The sequence below is a fragment of the Mastigoproctus giganteus genome, chromosome 1, assembly GCF_048544385.1.
Source record: "Mastigoproctus giganteus isolate SK-2022 chromosome 1, ASM4854438v1, whole genome shotgun sequence".
Lineage (NCBI taxonomy): Eukaryota > Metazoa > Arthropoda > Arachnida > Uropygi > Thelyphonidae > Mastigoproctus > Mastigoproctus giganteus.
The window spans coordinates 75,773,908-75,789,898 of record NC_143575.1 but is presented as its reverse complement, the minus strand read 5'-3'; the positions used below and the strand labels follow the sequence as shown (position 1 = coordinate 75,789,898).

Genomic DNA, 15,991 nt, shown 5'->3' with positions numbered 1-15,991 from the left:
ATGTTGTGCATTCTTTTCTCAAGTGTGAGCTCAACAATTTAATATACCGCCTCACCTCAGGAAAGATTTCTGCACATCATATTAAGTCTTAAGTTTTTTTTTGGGGGGGGGGACCCTGCTCACTCAATGTACAGCTTGAATAACAGTAACTGTTATTCATAATTAGGAGAGTAATGAGAAACACATCATGGAAAAGATGGATTTTTGATGAACCATCCAATCATTTTGTAGCATGAGTATGATTAATGTTGGGAAAACATGCTGCTATGGTAAACAATGGCAAAGTTACCTAATTTCATTATTAAATTATAGTTCAAGCGCTTCCGGTTACTTTGCTGGTCATTAGTAAATTAAAGGCAAAGTTTCCATAAAGAGAGATGAGGTTATTTTTATAAAAGCTTTACTATTAATTTACTAATTATCCAATTTTATTAACTATCATTAATATGATTATTAACATTAATACACTGCCATCAGGACAGTTTATTTCATATTTAATTTTAAATTTAAGGCTTAGAATTTGATGCTCAGGAAGTTGCTGGTGATGGGGTTTTCAGTGCAATGGCTATTTAGGCCATATTGCACCTATGAAAGTGGTTTGTACTGATTGTGTTTGTTGCTGTGGAAGCAGTTAGAAGTGGTTATATAATCCTATTTATTTTAGGAAGGAGAAAAATTCTGTGAGATTTGAGTCTTTGTGAGGGATGTGATTATTCCTTTGTATAAGGCATTGGTCAGGCCACACCTTGAGTACTGTATACAGGTCTGGAGGCCTCATTTCAAGAAGGATGTAGAGCTGCTGGAACGAGTACAGAGAAGGGCAACAAGATTAGTGAATGGAACAAAGGGTTGCTCTTACGAAGAAAGGCTTAAGTTTTGCAAATTACAGAGTCTGGAGACTAGGCATCGGCGAGGTGATCTGATAGAGGTGTATAAGGCTTTGAATGGCTTGAGCATGCTCAATGCCGATGGGATTCTTCCTCTTGTTCAGAATAATCACCTGAGAGGGAATAAATTCAAATTGAGGAAGGACGGATGTCGGATAGATGTGCGGAAATTTGCCTTTAGCCAGCGGGCAGTTGGTTTGTGGAATAGACTTCCATCACTCGTTGTTGAAGTTGATAGCCTAAACAAATTTAAGGCTCAGCTGGACAGGTATTTCGAACGAACGGAGGGGTGAAATGGGAGTAGTGGTTGTGTTTTTTTTTTTTTTTTTTGGCTGATGCCGAATAAGCTTGCTTTCTTGCATCATATGCCTCTACTAATGCTAATGCCTACGATATGGCTAAGTGACAAAAGTTCCTTTAAGTTTGCGAGAGAACCGAATGACACTAGACAGGCATTAATTAAACAAAGCACATTCTAGAAGTATATATTTGACTGTGAGTACTGTGTGGCAGTAATTATACTGAGGAAAATCATTTCCTGACAAAAGGAACAGATGGGTTAAACGAGTACGGCCTATTTGGGTTCTGGCTAGAATTACTTCTTGTTGTGAGTTTGTAATAAAGTTGGAAGCCTATAATTTTGGTATAGGTTTAATTTGAAGGAGTTAATTATGAATTTGCATGCCATTGAAGTGTCCCTCATCCTTTTCTTATACTTCGGCGATACAAAGTATCGATGATACAATGTTATTTTGTTGTTATTTGGTTTTTAGGAGCATTAGCAACTAAGGCCATATTGCTCTGTGGATATGCAGTGGTCATTCCCTGACCTTTCCGCAAACTCCGTATTTGGTGGTCACGGACTTGAACCCCGGTCTAATCAAGAAGCATGTGCATTGCACTTCTGCTCCTGCCCACCTGGCTATGGAGGTGCCATTGATGATACAAAGGTCGGCAAGATGGTTAATGACATGGGAAATGGCAGTTGAAGTTTAACATAAATAAATACAAGGTACTTCATATGTTTAGCAGTAACCTCAGAGTAAATTATCAACCGTGTGGTACAATGCTCAGGGTAGTAGAGAATGAAAAAGACTTGAGGGTAATTATGCAGTCAGACATGAAATTCTCTTAGAGTGCAGACATGCTCCAAGGATTTTGTCAATGATATACAGAAACTTTGCTAGCAGGGATAAGGAGGTGATCATCCCTTTGTATAAGGCCAGGGTTAGGCCTCACTTTAGGAAGGATGTAAGACTTGCTTGAACAAGTAGAGAGAACGGAACCAAAAGGGTGCTCTTACCTAGAAAGGCTTCAGTTCTGTAAATTGCAGCATCTTGAGACTAGGCTTCTGTGGGGAGATCTGATTGAATCATTTAAAGCCTTGAATGGATTGAGTAAGCTAAATGTTAATGGCATTCGTCCACTTGCTGAGACTACAAACATGAGAGAGCATAAACTCAAGTTGAGAAGTAGATGGGTTGACTAAATTTAATGAAGAACTAGAAAAATTCTTGGAGGGTATGGATGGGTGAACTGTGTAGGCCTTTTTTTTTTTCTTATGCTATATAATCTTTCTTCCTTGCATCATTTGCCTTTACTACTACTACTACTTCAAATATTCATTTTGTAATCTGTGAATGGTATTAGGAAATTCGTTGAGGCTGTGCTGGATGGATGTTTGGCAGCAACATCCAGGATTTCATTTCCTGGTATTCCAGTATGGCCTGGAATCCAGCAGAAGATAACTTTTTGCTGATTCTCTCTGAGACAAATCAACTCTGTTCTGATGAGCTTTATTAACGGATGCATTTGACAGAGGGAAAATATTTTCTAGAGCAAGCTTTATGGCATATAATTCAGTGGTATAGCTACTACATTCTGTGGGAAGTGATACAGAAATTGTAGTATCAGGGAGTACCACTTCTGTATTTGTTCCACTCTCAGACTTCGATCCATCAGTATATATTTTAGTGAAGTCAGGATAACATTGTGTATGTGCAATGTGTAGCTGGTGGATGTTAATGTCTGATAGAGTGTATTCCTCATGTGGTGGGGAAAAACACTATCAGACATTACCATCCAACAGCTACACATTGTGCTTACACAATGGAAATAACTGTCACAAGATGGCAAGAGAAATAACTGTCACAAGATAGACCATGGAGTGTTAGGACCTATAGGATCTTGGAGGACTTTACTGAAGTGTGTATTCCAATCCTTTGCTAGTTCCTTTAACTAAATACCAGCAGGCTGAAATGACTGTGGTTTGTTTCCATAAAAGGTCATAAACCATGGATCATAAAGTGCTCGGGAAGTCTTCCCAAGTAAAAGATATATAATACAAATGCTACAGTGACAATGCTGCTCCACTACTCCAGAATAATGCACGATCTTTCTATGGTAGTTGAATCTTCACTTTACTACCTGAAGAATCTTACGATATCAAGTTTCCAAAAATTTAGGTGCTACTACAATAAAAAATTTACTAACTCAGAATATGATTCCAGAGATTTTAACTAAAACAAATTAAATATGAGTTGTTTCAATAAGCGAATTCTCATAAATGCTATGGAATTTTTCAATGGTAAAAAACAATTAAAATAATAATAAAAAAATAAATAGGTAAACATGAACCTAGTATAAAAACACATTTTACAAGGCACATATCTGCTCATTCTTATTTCTTATTTTCATTACTGTTTTACTACTGAAAACTTCATAATCTTTTTTTTTTTTTCATTTGAAAGAGCCATGGTTTTGTAACTGTTCAGAGTTAGATGTGTTTATATAAACTTTTCTATAACTTTCAAATACTGAGAGTATGGGATTTACAGCCAGCGTATTAAGGCAGTGCATACAATTGACATGGGCGGACAGCGCAATGTTGAGTCAGTTTGGTGTGACATAAGCACAGGAAAAGCAAAAATGGGAATAGGAGTGGGTTATAGGCCTAATGCAGTGGTTCCCAACCAAAGTGCCGCGAGATTAGGAAAAATTCCATTGAGTTCAATGGCAATCACTATTTCGGTGTGCCGTTAATTTGTCTTTTAACTTAAAGTGTGATTCGAGTGACAAAAGATTGGGAACCACTGGCCTAATGACTCTGATGAGTACAATGAACAACTGTACAGAGAAATAGAGTGGGCCAGTAAATCAGAATGTATTATAATGGGGGATTTGAACTCCCCAGATCGCACACTAGTAAGACTTGCGTGGATTTACTGGATGATTGTTTTCTACAGCAGCATGTCTGAGAGGCAACCAGAGGTAGTAATACTCTTGATCAGATTATCAGCAGTGATTATTCATGCATTAGGAATTTACAGATAAAGGAGCCACTAGGTGGCAGTGACCACAGTGTATTGATGTCGGATTTACTTAAAGATGTAACTACCATCAGGGGTAAAGGGAAGAATTTTTGCTTTCGTAAAGCCGACTAAAGTGGTCTCAGAGAGTTTTTAAATTTCATACAGTGGGACCAACTTATGACGTTACCATCAGCAAATTCTAAATGGGAAGCATTCAAGGAATTAATCTTGAAAACTTACTTCTCGCCCTAATGGTAGCCGCGCATTCTGGTCTCTTGCCAAAGCTATTGGTCGCAACTTTGCCATTCTCTTTCAAAATCAGATGGTTCTGTTGTCACTTCAGCAAAGGATAAAGCTGACCTGCTAGCATCCCATTTTACTTCTAACTCACACATTAATGATCTTGGTAAAACACCTCCCACCATTCCCAACACGCTCCATTCAATGCCTCCTGTGTTCTTCCATCAAAAGGAATTTTGACGAAACTTGATGCTAAGAAAGCTCCAGGTCCTGATGGTATTTCTCCACTTGTTCTCAAAACCTGTGCTCCTGTTCTTTGCCACCTTTTTTCACTTTCTTATTCCAAAGGTGTTTATCCTTCTGCTTGAAAATTTGCTCGTATCCAACCAAATCCTAAAAAGAGTAACAAATCCCTCCCATCAAATTATCGTCCCATTGCAATCGCCACTACTCACAATCGCCAGTATGGATTCCGTCAATGTCGATCTACTGGTGATATTTTGGCTTATGCTACCCATTATGGACAAATTCAATGGAAAAGTTCAGTGAAACACAAGCAGTTGCTCTTGACATCTCAAATGCTTTCGATCGTGTTTGCCATAAAGGTCTTCTAAACAAGCTTCCATCTTATGGTTTGCCAACTGTTTTTTGTAATTGGTTATCCAGTTTTCTCTCTGATCACTCACTGAGGGTGATGGTAGATGACTCTCTGTCTTCTAACTTCTCCACTAATGTTGGTGTCCCTCCCCCAAAATTCAGTTCTTTCCCCCACTCTTTTCCTCTTGTATATTAATGAACTTCTTCCACTGACTGGAAATCCTATCCATAGTTTTCCGATGATAGAACATTGCATTCCGCTTTCCATTTTGAGAAACCTTGCTCTGCTCGATCAGCTTCAACTTCTCGAATATCCACTACCAATTCTTTAATTGTTGATCTACAGGTAATTCTCCAGTGGGGCAAAGACAACTTAGTTGATTTCAATCCTTCTAAAACTCAGTCTTGTCTTATATCTCACAAAAAGGATTTTTCTGCTTCTATGCTTATCTTTGGTGACACTCCGATTTCTAGGCAAGATGATATATCTCTTTTGGGGATTACCCTGACTTCTAATCTCTCTTGGCACAAGCATATTACAAATATTGCTTCCTCTGCATCTAAAAAACTTGGTTTTCTCTTTCGTTTTCAGCGTTTCTTTTCTTCCAAACAACTGTTCACTCTGTACAAATCGCAAATCTGCCCTACCATAGAATATTGTTCCCACATCTGGAGCAATGCCCCCAATTCAGAAGATCGCAATTGGTTAATTAATGACTCATCTCTAACAGTCTCTCTCTCCACTCGCTGTCTCAATGGTGTACTGATTCTGCTGCATACTTTTTCTACAGATACTTCCATGGGCACTGTTCTTCTGAATTGGCTTCTATAATTCCTGCCCTCTCTTTCAAAACAGTTCAAACACGTGCCACCACCAACCAACATCCATTTAATGTCTAACTTCAAACTCACAGAACTAACTTTTCATCTTCCTCGTTTATTCATTCAACTGCCGTTTTCTGGAACAACCTTCCCTCGTATGTATTTCCTGAAAATTACAGTCTACAGAAGTTCAAGTCTAATGTGAACAAATATCATATCTTCTTTTGTCTTCTCAACCGCCAACCAAAGCGGTACTAAGTACTACAGGTTCTAATACCTCTCGTGTTTGGGGTTTTCATAAAAAAAAAAAATTTTTTTTTTAAAATGCTTGATACAGGGTCAGGTGTGTGTTGTGAGGCGGGATGAGGAATGACTACCATGAACAGGCCCTTGGTTTTTGGGCTGGAACCTTTGTGTTGCAACAAAAAAAAAAAAAAAAAAAAGATTGGTCAGCAATCCATGGTTGTTTATTTCCGATGGCAAGATTCAGACTTTTCAGAAACTTGCAGTGCATCTCGTTAGTCATTATAGATCGCTTGGCAGGAAATCTGTTACTATGATACCACTCAAGTTTCAACATAACCTTTCTGGCTGATAGAGTTGTTCAAACTTCACTGGGCTTGGTAATAAAGGATAATGACATCCCTTTGAAGCTAATTTGGTTTAAAGCTAGAAATCATGTACCTATGACTTGTCACACATGTATAACTGTATTCTACATGTGTCACACCACATATAAAATACAGTTATAGTTTTCTGTTTCATAGTAAGTTAGCAGAACACTGCATGATCAAACATGTTTTCTTTCTTATCTACCAGCTGCAATGGCACTCACAACATACATACAGATTGTATTCTGGTTACACTTTGTTGAAGTAGCAGGCTTTTTATCTCATGTTAACACTAGAAGCAAAGGAAAGGAAAGAGCCGCAGATGTTAGTGACAAACTGAACTATTTTGCATTTATATTCACATGTGAATAAGTTTTTAGAGACTGGGAAACCAGAAGTACATATAATGTGGACTAGGACTTGAATCATTTTATGGTAACTGAAAGGAAGTCAGAAGAGAAATTACAGTTAAAATAAAGTAAGGCACCTGGGGCTGATAGAATCTATAGTCAGAAGCGACATAAAAAGAAGTAATTAAATCTTTAGCTACAGGGGTGAGAGAGTGGGGAGAACTCAAATGAGCCCTTTGTTAAAAAATTTGTTTGATAAAATTTAACACACTATTTTAACTGGGTATTTAGCTGAAATTCTTCTCATGCAAGTCCCTTGTAAACAAATTAGCAAAACATCCCTGTTTAGTTGTAATAGTTTTTTTTAATGATAATTCCAAACAAAAGGTATAAAAACCTAGAGTAGTTTAGTACTGTGTATGGGCTGAAGGTTAAGCAGAGAGAAGATAATTTTTGATATTAGACTTGAATTTTTGCTTTGAAATACAGAAAACTCTTTAAAATCCAGCATTTAAATACTGACATATTGAGAGGTGCAGGATTTTAAAATTTTACAGATTTTAGAGTGGTATACAGAGTGGTTGAACAGTGTTCGACAAGCACATTTCAATGAATATTAAGCACTAACAATTGGACTTATTTCTGTAAACATTTATAATGACCAAAAAATAGCACCAATGGTTAATAATAGTTCAGTGTTCAATGTAAATAATAGTTGTTTGTTAAATGTGAACAAATGACAGAAACATAGCCAATATTGTCACATACTGGCCAATATTGTCAACATAGCAAACGTCACATACTGTAATGCCTGGTATAGTATCAGAGAGAAATATCAATGAATGTGTTCAAATGAAACAATTTATTTTATTGAGCTATTTGCATTGGAGAATAAGAGAAATCATTAACTATTCTTCTTAAGTAATAACTATAATGAAGTATGTGCAATCTTTATCAATTAGCATTAGTAAAGACATATGATGCAAGAAAGCAAGCTTATATGGAATCAGCAAAAAAAAAAAAAAACACACACTTCCCATTTCACCCCTCCATTTGCTCCAAATGTTTGTCCACCTCTCCCCTGAATTTATTTAAGCTATTAACTTCGACAACAACAGATGAAAGTTTGTTCCAGCAATCAGCCACCCGCTGGCTAAAGGCAAATTTCTGCACATTTATTTGAGAACTGTCTTTCCTCAATTTCAGTTTATTCCCCCTCGTGTTTGTAATCTGAGCACAAGAGGAAGAATCCCATCAGCATTGAGCCTGTTAAATCCATTCAAGGCCTTATACACCTCAATCAAATCACCTCGCAGGTGCCTAGTCTCCAGATGCAGCAATTTTCAGAACTTAAGCCTTTCTTCGTAAGAGCATCCCTTTGTTCTCCTCACCAATCTTGTTGCCCTTCTCAGTACTCATTCTAGCAACTCTACATCCTTCCTAAAATGAGGCTTCGAGACCTGTGTGCAGTACTCAAGGTGTGGCCTGACCATTGCCTTATACAAGTGGATAATCACCTCCTTATCTATCCTTGCTAGTAAAATTCCTGTATATCATGACAAGACCCCATGACCTACTCTGGCAGCTTGTCTGCACTGTTCAGAAGACTTCATATCTGACTGCGCAATTACCCCCAAATTTCTTCATTCTCCACTACCCGAGTGTAATAGCAAGTATTTTGCATTTGTCAGTGTTAAACTTCAGTTGCTACTTCTCAGCCCATCTTTTCCAGATCCTGTTGCAGCAGCATACTGTCATTACTGTTATTAATAACTCTGCCAACCTTTGTATGATCTGCAAACTTTGATATTAAGTTTGATATACCTTCATCAATATCACCGATAAATATACAAAACAACAACGGGCCTGACACCGAACCCTGGGGGACACTACTAATAACATTAATTCACGAAGAGCAGTGTCCATTGATTACCACTCTCTGTCTTCTCCCAATCAACTTTTATCTTTTATCCATTGTAGCAACTTGCCCTTAATGCCATAATGCTCCAATTTGTATGGTAGTCTTCCATGTGCAACAGTATCAAAAGCTTTCCTGAAATCCAAGTACAGTTGGATCTCTATATAAAGAACTCGATAGTTCCCTTAAAAAAATTCGTTATACAGAAATTTCGTTATAAAGAAATATGATCTTATCAACAATGAAAAATACTGTAAATTCAGAAAAATAGTAAAAGATGGGAAAGAAGTAAGTGGGAATGAATAAATTTTCTAATATTTTAAAACAATTTATTAATACATACATATTAAGAAATGATCACTTACATGATGCCCACAATTTATTAGTACACGTTTAAGAATCATGTCGAAAAATATTTGGTTATTTTTGTTGTACACTGGATTCTACTGTACACCGTTCATAAAAATGTTCGCATTGTTAAACTTTAAGCACTCAGATATATTTTCTTTTACATTTTCTTCCCACTGAAAGCCTCGATGCAAAGTTTCAATTGCTGCCATCATTTGTTTGGAAGGCTGAATACTGCCCTCATTTTCATCCAACTCATCATTGATATTGTCACTAGCTCTTTAAATACGCTCCAAAATGTTGGAGTCACTCAGATATTCAGCTACTATGACATCATTATCAACTCCTAAAAATTCATCAAGAACAAGTTCTTCACAGATCAAACCTTGCTTGGAACCCTTCCCAAGATTGCTGAATGTCTTCTAGTAATTCATCCCTCTCATCTCTGTTAATTAGCATTTTAGCAAAACAATTCTTAATTGTTGTGTCCGTCACATCTTTACTCTGCACTTTCACAAATTCTGATATACACAACCACAAATCTATAATAGAATCTATGGATTGGTTGGTTTCTATTCTCAGTATAATTTTTTTTCACTATGTGCCTTTGGTAGTACATTTTCAAATTTTTGATAATGTCTTGGTCCATTGGCTGCAGTTAAGATGAATCATTCAGAAGGAAGAAAACAGGCTTCATGCTTGTAAGTTTCGAAATTATTGAGTGATGGTGGGCAGGGCAGTTGTCAACAATCAATGTGATTTTTCTGTTTTCTATCGTCATCTTTCTATCGAAATTTAAAATCCCTGCTCAAAAATTTCGTTTGTCATTCAAGGTTTTTTGTTGTAGTTGTAGTCCAACTCTAAAGACTTTATTCCTTTTAAACATCTGGGTTATTTACTTTTGCCTATTACTAAACACTTCAATTTTTCATTATCAGCCATATTTGCAACAAAGAATGTAATTCTCTTCTTACTATTTTCACAACCTACACATTTATCACCTTTAAAAGTCAGTGTCTTGTTCGGCAAACATTTAAAAAATAGACGTTTCATCAACATTGAATATGTCTTTGAATTCGATCCTCTATAATTTTTTTCAAAACTGTTTCTTTCCAATGGGTATAATCTTCTTAGATTCCAACTCTACTTTCAGAAATAACCTTTTTGAGTATGCCATTGTGCTTTCTAAATTTGTCCAGCCAACCAGAACTTGCTTGGAATGTTTTGTGCCCTAGAAAAGATGCATACTCCATAGCCTTTTCTTTTATTAATAACTCTGATATCGAATATTTTGGTCTCGAATCAACTTACACTTGAAAACTGCTTCATCTACATCTTCCTAAAGGCATAATTTCATACACTTCCGACTGGGTCCCATTTCCTCAAACAGTTTGCGAATCAAAACACAATTTTTCAGAATAGTTGACACACTACTGGCAGGGACATCAAATTTTAAAGCAATTTCTTTGTTTTTAATGTGGCAATCTACACTATTAAGCACTTCCACTTTTTCACACTACACTCAAGGATTTCCTCTTAGACACTGTCAGGTTACTTGCACAGCAGTTAAAACAAAGCTGAAATTAGGGACCACTTGTAGCTACCATGTAAACAGAGACAGGCGAAATTTAGTGAGTGTGGATGACTCGTTTCTTTGAAACAACAGATGAATTTCCGAGATAAAGGAAAATGACTCTCTCCTAATTCTCTAATAGGGTGCTTACAATAGAAAACAGGTTGACCAGAGCCAATGCCCGCATCGAGAATATGCCTTAATCTTTGCCAATGGCTATCAGCTTACCAGAGGGACTTCTCAGCATAGTGTATAGGTTTTACTTCTTTTTAGTCACTGCTGACACGCCGCCGTAGCCAGGTGGGCAGGAGCAACAGTGCGTAGCACACGCTTCTTGATTAGACCAAATACGGAGGATGCGGAAAGGTCAGGGAATGACCACTGCATCTCCCCGGAGCAATATGGCCTTAGTTGCTAATGCTCCTAAAAACCAAATAACAAACAAACAGCCACTGCTGGGCAAAGGCCTCTCCCAAACTTCCATCTTTTTCTATCCCGTGCCGTGGTTGGCCTGTTCCTCCTGCAGAGTTTTACAGGCACCATTAAACAGTAAAATGTTTTAGCTCTTAATTCGTGGAATTAAAGCCTTTAGTTATTAATGGCTAAAGGGATTAATATTTAATCCTTTTAGCTCTTAATTCAAGCTTTCTACAGCATCAACTTTAGATGTTTATTTATTGCCTAAAAGCCAGAGGTGCGAACAATGGGTTCCCGGGTCTCTCAAAATCAGTTTGTTATACGGAAACTATTTTCAATGTAACGATCAAGAGAAAATCAAAGTAGTTCACTAAAAAAAAAATTTCACTATATGGAAGTTCGTTAAAGAGAGGTCCAACTGTATATGATATCAAATTATTTTTTGCATCTAGAACCTTTGTGACCACATCATAATATCTAATCAAATTGGTAAGACAAGACTTGGCCCCTCCGTAGCCAGGTGGGCAGGAGCAGCAGTGCATAGCATATGCTTCTTGATTAGACCGGGGTTCGAGCCCGTGAGCCACCAAATACAGAGGATGCGGAAAAGTCAGAGAATGACCACCGCATATCCCTGCAGCAATATGGCCTTAGTTGGTAATGCTCCTAAAAACCAAATAACAACAACAGACAAGACTTCCCCTTAACAAAAACATGCTGTGTCTGAATTTTTACTGTAGTTTTGTTTAGATGATCCGGCAGTGCTTCTTTAGCCAGTACCTCCATTATTCTCCCTGGAATAGATGTCAAACTAACAGCTCTATAATTACTCATGTCACCTTTTGATCCCCCTTTGTGAATTGGAGATACATTTGCACATCTCCAGTCTGTGGGGAATTCCCTCTGAGTCCAGAGGATGCCCTCATAATTATGGTTAAGGGTTTGCTTACTTCCTTTGCTGCCTCCAGTAATTAACTCCCTGTTAGAGTTTGATAAACATCTGGCTTCTCCTCCTTGAATAACTCCTCATGTGTGAATGTAGATGCAAAATACTTATTTAGTTTGGCAGCTATCTACAGTCAAACCATTGATATCAAGTGGACCAATCTGATTCATCCCCTTCCTTTTGGAGTTTATATAAGTAAAGAAGTCTTTGCTGTTTTTCTTTGCATCCTTTGCCAAAGATTTCTCATAATCTGCCTTTGCTTGCCTAACCTCCTTTGTGACTTGAATACATACTAGCTTATATCTATCATAGGCTTCTGTGTCGCCTGATAATTTATATGCATCCCATGCATTTTTTTTCTCTGCCACGAGTCTCATTAGTTCATCTGATATCCATTTGGGACGAAACCAAGAACAGCATTTCTTAGTTGGAACTAAAAGCCAAGTAGCTTCCAAGATTACTTCCTTGATGCTTCCCATTTAGAATCTGCTGTTGGTAACATCATCAGTTGGTAGCACTGTATAGAATTTAAAAAATCTCTGAGACCACAGTAACCTTTAAGAAAGCAAAAACCCTTCTGTTAGGCATACAGGATTAAATAGGTTTTCATGCTGTCTAGACTTAATGTCTATCTCTAGCCTGGCGCATGAATTAGTTCATGAACTTTTCAATCACACCTCACACAAGTGTGTGCTCATAGGCCAATTTGCATGTTGTGCAAGTTGTAAAACTTGTAATAACTTGAGGGAGGAAATGCTCTCCTTAAGAGAGATTGATTATCTACAGCTGTAACTGAAAAAGCCTTAAGAATTCCTCTAATCACCAAGAGGATTTGAATGCAGATCTCTCACACTTATTCACTATCTAACTGGCCCCAAAACTTTTGGATCCTGCTAACATATAACAAAGGTCACTGCATACAACTGAGTAAGATGACTAAAATTGCAACTTTGGCATAAAATAATTATATTGTTCAGGAGAGGAATATATCAAATTACTTAATAATTACTAATAATTACCTGTGTATTCTAGCAAGAGTAAAGCAGATTCCAGCAGCAATAAGGACAACCAACAATTTTAAAAGTGGATGCTATGATTGTATAAAAACAATACATCAAAATGATGCCACAATTAGGACAAACAATTAATATATTAATATTCTATAACTGTAAATAGCTATAAAAACTTATCCATTTATGATATACAAACATTTAAAATCAGAACTAGACTGGTATACACTGTAGAAAAATTTATTAAGAATACTACCCTATAGGCCCTCCATTTGTTTCAGGAACAGCAGTGATTTGCTCTGGCATGAATTCTATGAAATTACATTTCCTGGTAAAATATTCCATGCAGACTCTTCATCATTTCATAAGTGGAGCAATTCTGTCTATACCTCAAGTTACAGTAAACCCCCGCTATTCGTGGTATCTGTATTCGCGATCGCTGATTAAATATAAAATGAAACCTAAAAAAATGTGAATTTTAAAGCGCCGTGAATATTTTCTGCCATAAAAAAACATGGGCGTGGCTAAAATTATCTTTCTCGGTCAAAACAGCACCCAGTGGGTGGGGGGAGAGGGGTGACAAAATCGCGAGCGTGGATGTTTCTCGCTAATCCTTGTTCAGTATGTGTTATACGCTTGTCATGGAAGGTTTCGTCGTTTACTTTAAATTTATATGATTATAAACTGAATTAATTTATAAATTGATATGTTTACAAAAGTGATAAATCTACCGTTTTGCAGTGTAAAACAGACTTTTTCCGAGTGTGTTAACGGAAGAAAGTGACTTGATTGTGGACAAGTTCTTTCTAACCCGTACAAAAATATGGCTACGAATAACAAAGGAAATGTGAAAAGATCAAAGGTGATGACATTAGCGAATAAAATTGAGTCTTAGACAAATTTTCTAATGGTGAAAGTGTCTCCTCAGTGGCAAAACATTATAAAATCAATGAGTCAATGATACGATCAATCAATAAATTGGAAGAAAAAATCTGCCGTAGTGTCCGTGAAAACGCGCTAATTGCTTCAAAAATTTGCTCTGTAACTCGTGATGTTAAATTAGAAAAAATGGAAAAGGCTTTAAATCTGTGGATAGAAGACCGAACTCAAAATAAAATTCCGTTAAGTTCACTCATCATTCATGAAAAAGCAAAACTCCTTTATCAACACTTTAGCGAAACTGGTGATAGCACTGGCGGGATAAGTTTTTTAGCTAGCAAAGGCGCTGGTTTGAAAGATTTGTTTGAAATTTCTAATAAATATTACATTTAATATTAAATTGTTTCTTATTTTCATTTCGATGCCATGTGCTTGCATTTCACTATGTACTGTCTATGTACATAGTCATATTATGAAGGTACATATAATACATACATAGACAAAATTTTAGACTAGTTTTTCTTATATATTACATACTTTGGAATAGAACCCCTTTATTACTATGGGAGCCATAACTCAGTATTTGTGTTTTCGGTATTCGCGACATTTCTCAGGAATGTAACCCCCGCGAATAGCGGGGGTTTACTGTTGTACTCTTTCAATCTCAATTATCCCACCAACCCCAAATTCTCTACTGGGTTAAAATCTGGTAGCTGTGACAGCAAAGTTAGGAAGAGGTCACTATTGTAACACTGGTCCAATGACATGCTATCCTGCTGAGAGTCATTATTATTATTATAATTAGCCATATGGCGCAAGGAAGCCTGAGGCTTTTGCTGCACTCGCCAAAAAGAAAAAAAAAAAAAAAAAAAAAATTCTGAGTTACCCTGAGAGAGTGAGAAAACAAGAGTCAGAAGTAGAAGGGAATCACCAAGAAAGAGAACATTAGCTGAGGTCTTGGTGATGTGCCTGGTCCACTGTGAGAGAGCTTCATAAAAAGATCTGTTTTAGATTAACAGTCCCAAGAAACTAGTTATGCAGTTGAATAAATGCTGCAGTTCATTTAACCTTCAGAAGAAAATCAAATGTCCAATTTCCTCTTAATGCTACTGTTTTTACTTTTGTAAATTAATTGATTTATGCAACTGAGATTTTCATAAAATAATTGAATATGGTTACATTGTAAGAAACCAAATATAGTTCAGCATCAATATACACAAATTCAAATTGATTTTGTTCAACAAAACGTATACAGCATGTTTTCTTTTTTATATCCTAGTCTAGTGGTTACTATTTTATATAATAAAAAAACAATGGTAACCACATAATTTAAGTCTCCATAAACAGTTTCAAAAAACTTTGCAGCAGTTCATAAGCAACTTTTCCATAGCTCATTTCATGTCTATTCTTGTGTAATCTTCATTGTGTTATTACAAACCATGACTGGCTACTTCTTCAATCAAGCTACTATCATTGGTGCTGATTCTTAGGACCGCCGAGTGGGTAGGCCTATTAAAATGCATCATTTAATAACCCTGAAATAGGCATGAAATAGTTTAACATTGTTCATTTTGAAAAAAATACTGTATATTTTGGCAGATGTCTCTGAAGCATTAAAAAATTGTCTAAAAAAAATTTAATGTAAACTTATATGCCAAGTATAAAATCCTAAAATATCACCAGCAAAATGACAATCATAATCCATACTGGCAATCACTGATTAGATGGAAGGTTTTGAGATAGTTTAAGAATTGTAATTGATGGAGATTTCTCCATTACTTTGGAAAGAATAGAGGTCAGTGCAATGAAATAACAAGGACAAGAAGGATTTGTCACCCCTTAAGAACTGACTGAATATGGACAAATTTCCAAGCAGAAGTAAAAAATTCCAGTGAAATAAGAAAATGTAAAAAGACAGAGCAGAAGCAAGCTCAGGAGAACAGGCTGAGAGAACATGCACAGAAATGCCATCAGCATCTGGAGCTTTTTTAACATCAAGATTGTTCAGAAATCTTTTAATATCTTTCTGTAGGAAGACCAAAGGAGTCAATCAATGGATTGTATTGGGAGTGAGATTTATCT

The 15,991-nt window shown here is 36.6% G+C and overlaps 1 protein-coding gene across 5 annotated transcripts in view; it reads right to left on the bottom strand.

Annotated features, from left to right (window-relative positions):
* Nucleotides 1-15,991, bottom strand: part of LOC150090899 (uncharacterized) — a 175,951-nt gene that overhangs the window by 29,144 nt on the left and 130,816 nt on the right. For all 5 annotated transcript variants that reach the window (XM_090380587.1, XM_090380581.1, XM_090380573.1 and 2 more), the window contains exon 7: nt 13,040-13,110. In XM_090380587.1, coding sequence (XP_090236713.1) covers nt 13,040-13,110 — 71 coding nt within the window. The remainder of the gene's footprint in view (nt 1-13,039; nt 13,111-15,991) is intronic.